The 11,546-nt window shown below is 37.5% G+C and overlaps 1 protein-coding gene and 1 long non-coding RNA gene across 3 annotated transcripts; both read left to right on the top strand.

The window, feature by feature from the left end:
- Positions 1-191: 191 nt before the first annotated feature.
- Positions 192-3,230, top strand: LOC128181707 (uncharacterized). Its single transcript, XR_008243353.1, has 3 exons — positions 192-428; positions 907-1,031; positions 3,057-3,230. It is a non-coding gene; the product is annotated as an uncharacterized LOC128181707 (long non-coding RNA).
- Positions 3,231-5,294: 2,064 nt separating this feature from the next.
- LOC128181448 (uncharacterized) lies at positions 5,295-9,905 on the top strand. Of its 2 annotated transcripts, XM_052849845.1 has the most exons (13): positions 5,297-5,709; positions 6,465-6,581; positions 6,743-6,808; positions 6,924-7,034; positions 7,152-7,247; positions 7,368-7,466; positions 8,246-8,335; positions 8,449-8,514; positions 8,607-8,665; positions 8,787-8,940; positions 9,088-9,192; positions 9,289-9,354; positions 9,522-9,905. In XM_052849845.1, the coding sequence occupies exons 2-13, from the start codon at positions 6,564-6,566 to the stop codon at positions 9,591-9,593; spliced, it is 1,002 nt and encodes a 333-aa protein (XP_052705805.1). In that variant the 5' UTR covers positions 5,297-5,709; positions 6,465-6,563; the 3' UTR covers positions 9,594-9,905. The 2 variants fall into 2 exon arrangements, with proteins under 2 accessions (XP_052705807.1, XP_052705805.1); XM_052849847.1 differs by lacking the exon at positions 8,449-8,514 and having other exon boundaries at positions 5,295-6,581.
- The last annotated feature ends 1,641 nt before the right edge of the window (positions 9,906-11,546 follow it).

Genomic DNA, 11,546 nt, shown 5'->3' with positions numbered 1-11,546 from the left:
CATGTATATAACTAAAGTATATTGTTGTTACACTGTACTTTTTAAGAAAAATGAATATTTTCTTCATCTTTGTCCATATTTTTGCATCATGTAACTTAGCATTATTTTGACAGAAATATCAAACATATTCATTTCAAAAATTTCGGTGCTTCAAGGTTAACCTACATGGTAGTTGATTATTTATGAGTTTAATATGACACATGTTCTGCCTGAAATACAGTGACTCTATGATCAAAGGTTGATTGGCCAACAAGAGTGTCTATAATGATCGCTCACTGCACGGTCGACCTCACTGCCCACGTGACCAAGAGCAAGGACCAAGCGCATTGTTCTGAGCAGTCTTCGAGGACAGCGGGCGTTAATAAATCATGCACGGTCTACAAGAACAGATTCCCGCCTTTGTTTTAAGAGCTGCTAAAATTCAAAAGGTACGTAGAAATTAAGATACGTATGCACTACGTATACATGCTCGCTTTTTTATGTCACGTGGTGATTTTCTTTTGCGTTTAAAAGTCTGTTCAACAAGCAAATGCTTTTTACTTTTTCATTCTATACAAAGAAGAAATTCGTGCAATTGGTATTTATCCTGATATTGATGAAACAGTGGAATTGATATATCTAAATTTTACTTGCAACAGCGCATGAGCTGATCGAAAAATCTTCAGGGGGAGGGGGGGGGGGGGGTCCGAGGAATATTTTTGTTTGCCTGAGAAACTAAAATATTACTTTTCCGTAACTTTATTATGTGAATGTATTGGGTTTGAAGTTTTCTGAAGGGTGAGGTATCCAAACCCTCTGACATCCTTCAGCGCCCATAGCTACATGACGGCGAATGCGCTATTTAACGCTTTTATCAAAAACATCTTTTATTCATGCACTTTGCATTCCTTTTTGTATTACATGTAGGGAAAAAACGTACTCTTTCCCCGCCTGCGCCGAAACTGACAAGGACGGGATGGTAGCTGGGAAATCTTAGCAACTCAACGAACACCACTGACGGAAGATAATGATTTCAACTCAGGTCTTCAAAAGTAAGTTACAATGCTTTAGTTAAAAATTACAATCAGACACGTTCAGTAGTTTAAGGTGGTCAGATAGTAATTGGGAAGTAGACAGGGGCGACCCCCTCCCCCCCCCCCTCCCATTTTGCAAATAAGATCTCTTGATTAGATTTATACAGTGTATATAGAAAATGAGTTTTGAACGAACTGCCACCACTCATATTGCTTTTGTATTTTAATGAATATCAAAGTTATATTTTTGTTTGATTGCTTGTAAAGACTCGGGATAGTCCACCCTCTCAACATAAAAAACGATGCTACATGTACGTGTCTGATAATTATATTCATATTCACCTAAAATATTTTAAAAACTGAATGCAAAGCAAACATGTAGTAATTGTACTGCTATGCAAAACTGATACGTACGTTCAAATATGTTTAAAACGTCAATAGAAAATAAAATAAAACCTAACTTGTCAAACTTAAAACATGCAATGTCTACCAAAAATAAAATGTTATAAATGTCTGTTAGTATTCATATGCAAGTGCAGGGGTGTAACCTTAATAAACATGAACACATTTGTTAACTTTTTGTACCCCCCCCCCCAAAAAAAAAAAAAATTAATTAAAACGTTAGGTACAAGGAGCATACATTTTTTAAGCAATAGATATTCAGTACATGCATGTGCGGAATTATAGGGAGGGGGTCTCGGGGGGGGGGGGGGGGGGGGGGGCACGGGAACTCGGACTCTCTGCCCCTTACGACGCACGCACATTCTGTTAGTGTTTGAAAAATGCATTTTAATTGTTATTTATTCTAAGGGGTATACCTATACATACGCGAATCTTGATGGGGTCAGTCTATCTTTGGATAGTCCATACTCTTTGAATGTACATAGGTCTCGACCCCCTTCCCCCTCCCGAGACAAATGAAATCATCTCTCTGAACCCACAACCCATCCCAATTCATCCCACCCACCGAAACAAAAAATAAATTTTCTACTCCAGAATGAAAACTAATTAAATGCATATATGAGACTCCTCGACAAGTTTGTGTCTGGGTTATATGCTACACAGGTGACCGTTAAGGCCAATTGGCCACTTGTATAAAAATATATTATATGATATGTTTTTATAAATATTTTTGTTATACTTTCATGTTAAATACTGAAATCTGATTGGTTAAGACGCAGTTAATAATATTTACTATTACCCTCAGCGTTAGCAACGCACTTGGCAACGGGTAACATTAAAAAATGTTACATGCGCGAAAATTATGCGCGTACGGTTCGCTGTAGAATTCACGTTATTCCCATATAAAAGCAGTAAAATTTTCTTAAAATTTTTAAAAAAGACATTCAGTATAACAAAATAAATAGTGCCTGTTTGGGAGGATAACAGTTGAAATTGACACCCCTCGAAAACCATTGTCAACCTCCGCTTCGCGTCGGTTGACAATGGTTTTCTCGGGGTGTCAATTTCAACTGTTACCCTCCCAAACAGGCACTATTTATATAATATTACATAATTCTGTATATCGGGCGTCCTCAGGAAATATGATTTCCCTGGGGGGATAAATCTTTATACTTGAATCTCCCTTACTTTTATGCAATAAATGTATAATATTCTATCATATCTAAGGAATGAATTCAATATTTACTAGTTTTATACGATACAGAATGGTTTGGGACAGTTTACGCTTTATTAACCGCAAAGGGGTTTATAAAAAACGTTAACTCCTCCACTCATATGATATGATATGATATCACATGATATTTCGTCTATTGATATGATATTGTATTATATGAATATGATACAATTTTGTTTTATTAAATATGACATTGTTTCATAAATATAATATTGTATCATACAATTTCGTATTTTATGATATTATATGGTATTGTACCAACAACTCTACAATACCTATTAACTATGATATTTATCATATTGTATTCATTAGATTATGATCAAGGTTGTCTCATAAAGGTGATGCCTCGTCTGATTATTGAACTATGTAATCTGTGATCACCTATGTTTTTGTTTATGTCTTTGTAGCCAATAAAGAGAACAGAGCATCAAAACCTATATGGTGGAACATTAAGAATAACATGTACAAAGGTCTGAAAGGATTCATCATTGAGAAGATAGTTCTATTGGAATTCTCCCGGTCATTAAAAGACGTCTTAATTGTGTACATTTAATTCTGGAAAAAGTACAGACACTTCACTGCATGAAGAAAAATTGTGCAGCTTCTAAAAATAATCATGTTTTAAAATGGTCAATATGTGCATATACATCGGCAGTCTCCCTCATATTAAAATACTGACAATGGAGCTGCTATTGTGACTTCCCCAGAGGAGAGTGAATTAGATGATAACCATGCGTTTAAATTCAGTTGGGTAACAGATACAGAGACTTCTATCGTTAGAGAATTCCAATAGAAGAATAGCATAAACATAAATATATTGGAGTTATCTCTCTTTGCTTGTACATCAAAAATCAAAAAATTGGGTACCCCCCCCTCCCCCCGCCTTATGATATCTATACTAACATGAGGGGCTTATAAATAATCGGTGGTTGGCCCCAAGGACTGTACTCTATCTGATTATTAAATTTTATTTTTGACTTGGATATTTACACGTTTGAATGTATATCAATAAAGTTACATGTTTTGTTGTTATCATTAGGAGATGAAGTGAGTGAGGACGAGGTCAGGGGAAGAGTGAGTGTCCGGGAGAGTGTATTGAAATAGTGAGTGAGGGAAGCACTTGCTCACTCACTCATTCACTAACTCACTCCACTTTTTCCTCTTTCTCCCACATTTCACTCCTTTTTCACCACATTATCCCCTCTCACGCTCTCACCCCCTTTCTCCCATCTAGGGTGAGAGTGGGGCGGGAAAGTGAGACGGGTGAGAAAGAGGAATGAGTGATTGGGTGAGTGAGAGTGGCGAGTGAGTTGGATGAGAGAAAGGGGTTAGTGAATGGGCGATAGAGAGGTGAGTTAGTAGGACGAGCGAGAGATAGAGAGAGGGGTGAGTGAATGGGACGAAAGAAAGAGGTGTGAGAGTGGTGCGAGGGAAAAGTTGAGAGGGGGACGAGAGAGGTAGGGGTGAGTATGTAGGGCGAGAGAGTGGGGGAGAGAGGGTTATGTGAATGACCGGGGCAAGAGAGTGGGGCGAGAGAAAGGTGTAAGTGGGGCGAGAGAGTGGGGGTGGGAGAGAGGTGTGAGTGAGTGGCAAGAAAGAGGGGTGAGTGAGTGGGGCGAGAAAGGTAAGAAAGTTGGGCGAGAGAAAAAAGGGTTAGTGAGTGGGATGAGAGAAAGAGTGGGTGAGTGAGTAGGGCGAGAGATGGGGTGAGTGGGTGGGGCGAGAAAGAGGAGTGAATGGGGCGAAAGTGATAGAGGTGAGTGAGTGGGGCGAGAGAGGTAAGAGATAGGGGTGAGTGGGGCGAGAGAGAGAGAGAGAGTGGGGAGAGAGAGGGTGAGTAGGGCGAGAGATGGAGTGAGTGGGGAGAGAGAAAGAAGGGTGAGTTGGTGGGACGAGAGAGACAAGGGTGAATGAGAGGGGTGAGTGGGACGAGAGAGGTGTGAGTGAGTGTGGCAAGAAAGAGGGGTGAGTGAGAGGAGCGAGAAAGGTAAGAAAGTGGGGCGAGAGAAATAGGGGTGAGTGAGTGGAGCGAGAGAAAGAGAGGGTGAGTGAGTGGGGCGAGAGAGATAGGGGTGAGTGAGTTGGGCGAGAGTGATAGAGGTGAGTGAGTGGGGCGAGAGCTGGTGAGTGAGTGGGGCGAGAGTTGGGTGAGTGAGTGGGGCGAGAAAGAGGAGTGAGTGGGAGAGAGAGGGTGAATAAGTGGGGCGAGAGATGGGGCGTATTGGGCGAGAGAGGTGAGAAAGTGGGGCGAGAGGGAGAAAGAAGGGTGAATGAGTGGAGCGAGAGAGAGAGAGAAGGCAGAGAGTGGTGAGTGAGTGGGGCGAGAGAAACAGAAAGGGGGAATGTGAGTGGGGCAACAGAGAGAGAGAGGGAGTGAGTGAGTTGGGCAACAGAGATAGAGAGAGAAGAGGATGAGTGAGTGAGGGATGAGAAAAAGTGGGTGGGGTGAGAGTTGGTAGAAAGAGAGTAGTTAGTGAATGGAGTGAGATAAAGTGAGTGGGGCAAGGGAGAGGGATGAGTGGAGTAATAGTGAGTAGGGCAAGAAAGAGAAAAAAAGGGGTGGGTGAGTGAGTGGGGCTACAGAGAGAGAGAGAAAGGGGGAGTGGGCAAGAGAGAGAAAAAGGGGGAGTGGGACAAGAGAGAGGGGATGAGTGAGTAGGGCAACAGAGAGAAAGGGTAGTGGAGCAAGAGAAAGGAGGGTGAGTGAGTGGTGGACTGTGCTTTTGGTGTTTGGTTAGTTTCAAAAAATGCTCCCAAACCTTTCCGAACAGGACACTAGTAGCCTACTTTGCAATTTATAATCGGTGAACGCACATTGAGATAAGGAATATATTACATATTTAGCCGTACCCGTGTTTGGGAAATCACTGAAAATAGCTTTCTTCATTTTCTAAACAAACGATTCCAAACGAATACTGAAATGTGCATGAAAAGGTTTCATTGTTAATAAAATTAATGTATGTGTTACTAGATGGTCTTCACAGAATAAGAAAATTGTCAAACTTGCTCAGTTGAAGTCGAAATATTGAAAATCACACTCATCCTCCTTTCCTTTTTGGGGTAAGTGGATCAATAACAGGAAAGATAATCATACTCGCCTAAAACTCGCATTCTGGAATGATGGAAGTTTGAATGTGCTTTCATTGACAATATTAATCAACCGACAATTGGAATTCAAGCAAGTTTTTTAAAAAGCCCAACACCCAGACCACATTTTGTACTCTTTTTTTTTAAATATAAAAAAACTTGCTGTATTCAAAAGAACATACTGATAAAATATTTATATCCAAGAAGTATGACTCCCTCTATATTTTTTTTGCAATGCCGCTAGCATCATATCCCGCATAAATCATCCCCAAAAAGTATTGTTTAACTAATGACATAACATAGCTATTTACCATACAAAGGTCCGCAATTGGAACAGACAAAAATGGTGCTGTTTAATGGAAATGGAAATCTTTTTAAAACAAAATGTACTAAGATATTAAGATCATTCTATTAATTTTTTGTGTTAAAATTGTGTTTACACAATTATATTGATCTTACCAGGTTTTATTTCAAAGCATCTTAGTTATTCATAATTTTATGTATTCATTCATTCTTTATACAGCTCGCATATTTAAAAACCAATTATTCTATTAGAATCAAGTTATATGTAATATGTGAAACTTATTATGGATTACAGAAGCTTTATTTACTATTTTCCTCTTTGTCACGGAATTTTGTTTTTGGTTTCTTTTTTACGTCAGTTAGTGCTACTATCATGACGTTTTATTACGTTGATATATTATGACGTCATAATCATTTCTGTATAGATACCAGTAAGGTTTGGCAGATTTTAGAAGCGCTCAAAAGCAAACTATTTGTTTTGTCAAAACTCCGAAAGTTTTCTTTGGAAATCTTATTCACAAACCATGGACATTTCAAGCAAGGTGTGTTTCTGCGAAATTTTAGATTGTGAAATTGTTTAAAGGTCATCATTAAGAATTTAGATGTATGTTAACACTATGCAGGATTTATTTGTAACCTTATGTCATATATTATTACCCCGTTATTTGCTAGTTTGCCAACTATTAATTTCTGAAATTTACAGGCATTGATTCATTACAACGAAAAGTTGAGGCGAGAATATGAAATTGTCTGCCTGTTCGTAGGAAAGGTATACTAAGTCTTGTCTTAAAACTGCTAGAGTCTATTAATGAGTAAATATGGTTCATACTCTCCAGTACAACGGCGAACAAAATATCTGATTTGTTTTACCTATTTCTTCATAGATTGATTTCTTGAATACTAGAACTGGAGAAGTTACCTCAAGATCCAGGCGTGCAGAACATCTTTGTTTACCGAGGGTCGCATCGAGCGACGGTGGAAACTATAGTGTCAAGGTTGTTAACTTTTGACACTAATCTACCTGAAAATTTTTAACTCAAGACAATCTTAGCGAAGACATAATAATTTATTTCATTTATACGATCCAATAAATCTACCTTTATTTGTCACAGAAATCTCTGAGTGACGGAATTATAGAGACCGGAAGTTGCACACAGATTATCAAGGCAAAAGGTCATCAACTCGCTGATGTCAAGGACGACCATCATGTAAGAAACATGTCAACTTTGAGTCAAGAGTATATGTACCCGTATCCATTTATTTATCCGTTTATATATCTATTTATTTTTAATTTTATAACTGCTTCTTAACCTTTATTCTATTTACAGAATTTCGACATAAACAACAACCAACAGCATCGTGAACAAAGCGAGGGCTCAACAAAAAAGTGGTCTTTGATCCAGACTGGATCCTCAAATGAAGACGAGGTTTGTGCTGCATAAACAAAAAGAAAAATTACTGAATTCATTTTCAAAATTGATAAATTCGAAGATATTACGATATTGGCTAAAAAAGACTTCAGCCGGATTATAAAGTAGCATAGTGTTAATTTCCAAACTCGCTTTTACATTCGTTAAAGGACTATGTGCGGTATGGTCAAATATCTGCCCCCGATTTCAACCAATTTTTAAATTGTATCGTATAAAAATAAAATCTTCACAAATCATTGTATAGAGGATTCCTATAGCTTTGATGTTGATTTTAGTCATCATTGCCCATTCGCTGTTAATCTATGACGTCACCTAAATGACCCAATTCCCGGAAATATGCAAACAAATGAAAATATTCTCATTTTTGCTCTATATTTTGCATTCGGAAGTATAGAGCGCAGGTCTGCTCAAGTGCGATTTTAACATTTTTCTTCAAATCGTTATACGCATTATACTAAAAAATGGTACTTGAGCAAGCCTGCGCTCGATGTTTCCTAGTCGAAAAACCAGCGGAAAACACCCATATTTTGCCACAAATCATCAATTTATCAAAATAATGCAATCTTCATGACGTCATTTCTACATTATGACGTCACTGTGGTAATAACCTTTTACACATTTATTTCCAACATGATTTTAACTATCTTTCACCTTATTTTTTAAGCTCTTTCTTAAACTTTGATTTGGGGGGCAAAAAATGCATAAAACCGCACTTAGTCCTTTGCTGAAATATTTTGTGTTTTCAAAATATATTTTTGACATTTGTTATTTATTAGGATGATACTGAGAGAACTTGCAGGGAATTAGAATTGGAGGCTAGAGCGGCAAGACAAAAACAGATAGAGGACTTCTTTACTGATCCCGTTGTAAGTCTCCCCCTCTCTCTCTCTCTCTCTCTCTCTCTCTCTCTCTCTCTCTCTCTCTCTCTCTCTCTCTCTCTCTCTGCGCCATAAAATATAGAGAATTTTGTTTCTTTTAGGACCGGGAGATATTTCCATTAAATCCCCCCGAAACCCCAACAACCCGCATTTACCGACCCATTGAGTTACCCCTAAATTTTACAGACTAAAGTCAAAACAATATATTACAAAAGAATAATACATTCCCATTTTATATCTCTTCTTTCTTTATGATCAGATACCGACAGCAGAAGAGAGTATTTCGATAATGTTGGCCAAATTTAGCGCAGCCTTTCGGCAAGTTCAAACATTTACCTACGTTTTGCAATGAATAAATAAATAAACGCTAATGCAGTTCACATTTTTAATCAAAGAATATGAGAATACTACCCTTTACACACCCTTCTGTTCGTTACAGGGACAAAGACTTCATGCGGGAGGTGTATGAATATCGCCGTTTACCGAGGCCACCAGCCCGAGGACTGGCACCACTATCCTATGAATGGCTGACACTAAACACGTACTTTGGACTAATGCAATCCACAGAACAACAGGATCCCGGGGATCCGCAGGTGTGTCCTCTGTTTTCTATACATGTTATTGTCCAAAGTTGGTTTCTGTGTAGCTGTACATGATTGTCGATATACAAACAGACTTCGTACACGTATTGACAGGATTTTATTTTATTTTTTTTATTTTTTTATTTTTTTTGTGAACAGGTCAACGCAAATATCCAACAAAGTCTTGATACTGAAATTGAAACAAAAGACGATCAAGGAATCAGAGAATCTGATTCATATTTTAGCGTAGAGGAAGATGAAGAGGTAAAATTAAAAGACGTGGGTTCATATAACTAGTAATTATAAATTTTTTAAACAAAGAAATATATATACATGTAAATTTTCTCTGATACTTTTCAGAATAAATTTGGAACAAATTGGTTCGTTCGAGTTTTTTGTTGCGGCGCAAACTCCATTTCAAAGAAGGTGACAACATTTTGTTTTTATGAAATATTTTTTAAAGTATACCTTTCTGGAATAATGAGATAAACTTGTCTTAAATGGAATAGAATAAGATACATACAAACGTAGGATAATTGAAATTAATAATATCTAGATGTAATAACAATTAATAACATTGTCTATTCTAACAGGAGAGACGAGGAGATGGAGAGAAAAGCAAAGGATTTCTTTCCCGCCTCAGGAGATTTTTCGGGAAGAAATAAAGAGTCCGAGCTACCATGAGAAACTTTCATTAACTATGCTGTCTTTCAATTTGAAAAAGAAAGAGAACTCTCACAAGTTGTGTTCATATTTTAAAAAATGGATTGCAGTTGCGCGGCTTTATATATGTGAATCTCTAAGTTTTAGCGACAGTATATCGAATTTAGTTAATATCTTTTTTAATATCATTTTTAAAACTTACATTTATAAAATATTTTATTTACAAAAATGTGTGTTTCTTTTCGTTGTCCTTGTGGCAATGAGAATACACTTGCACTAGAAACGAAAGGAGAACTCTAAAAGTGTGTGTGTTGGGGGGGGGGTAGTATTTATCAAAAAGTTGAGGGAGGCGCACGCACGTCAACGAGGGAACGGGGTACACAGTTGTATTTGAATTCAATTCCTTGAGATCCTCTGTAAGTTCCGTGAGTTTGTCTATGTATTTTATAAAAATACATTGTAGTTACGTTGGCCACTGTCCCTAAGAACCCACTTCATATCCTGTAATGCCACTATTCGTTTTGAGTGAGTTGAGGTAAAATTATCAATCAATTATGATATTGTAAATAAATATTGTCCTTTCATTTTCATTGTCCCTTTACATGTAACTACCGGTACCACTTTTATCGAAATTTATCAATTATAAATGTAGATCGGGCATCTGTCCATGCATATCATGTATGTCTATTGGCTATTCTAAGAAATGTACATACGCATTGTATTGCCACTTATTCATACACTCCATATATAAATATATGTCCTACGATATTATTAAATCATATCTACATGTTCAACTGTCTTTGTCTGTGATAACATTACGAATACATTTTGAACCCTAAAACCCAATAACTTCATATAACAAGAGTGACATAAAATGGGCGTGTTTTATAGCATAACTGGAAAACGGTATTGGCTGCGCCGCGTAGTAATACATAGCATGTGCTACACAAAAAATACAATGAAGCGCATTGAAGTGGTAAAAATGTTCGTTTGAATGGAATGTTCTAAACTTTGTATCGAACGTCAATTTTTACCTAAGACACACCCATTTCTTTTGAAACGATGAAAACAGTATTCGTCACAATGCTTTCGGAACCACCCCTCTTCTAAACAACACAAGCAGGAATTTCACACACACACATTATACACAAAACAAAAACACTTTCTTTATTTCTTTCTTTTCTTTCTTTCTTTCTTTCCAACTATGTTCAGAAACAGTGATATTGTTCAAAATAAGAATATTTTTAGTAACAAATTTGTGTTTTGAACTTCCTGTTACATTACTGAAAAGGTTTTTTTTTTTTACATGTTTCAGTTTTTCGTTTTAGAGGGGTAAGCTACGTTCTTCGTCTTCTTCGATCTTCTGCATTTGTTGCTGTGATCGCAGCTTGTTGAGGGAACTGGGATATGCGCGGGCCATGGAAAACATTTACGGAGAAAATTGGATAATTCAAAATTCCCTTTTTTTTAGCTTGTCAAGATTTTTTGGATGAGTCTGCCCCCCCCCCCCCCTCCCACTTTCAAAAACGATGCTACGTGCCTGTCCAGGGTCCGCAGCCCTGCTTGTGTTGTTTAGAAGATGAGCGGTTCCGAAAGCATTGTTACGAATACTGTTTTCCTCGTTATAAAGGAAATGGGCGTGTCTTATGTTACAATTGACGTTCGATACAAAGTTTAGGACATTCCATTCAAACGAACATTTTTACCACTTCAATGCGCTTCGTTGTAGTGGTTTTAATATGATGTTGTTTTAAAGTGTACAGATTGGAAATTATATAACAAGGAAGCATTCTTTGAATATTATGAGGTGATAATTTCGGTCGGAGCGTGGTCAAATCCACCATAAAGCCCTTCGGGCTTTATTGGATTTGACCAAATTAAATTTCGGTCGGGGGCGTGGTCAAATCCAATTATTATCAGCTCATAATACTCAAAGAATGATTTCTTATACCTTA

Source organism: Crassostrea angulata, chromosome 4, assembly GCF_025612915.1.
Source record: "Crassostrea angulata isolate pt1a10 chromosome 4, ASM2561291v2, whole genome shotgun sequence".
Classification (NCBI taxonomy): Eukaryota; Metazoa; Mollusca; class Bivalvia; order Ostreida; family Ostreidae; genus Magallana; species Magallana angulata.
This window is presented reverse-complemented; position numbering and strand designations above follow the sequence as displayed.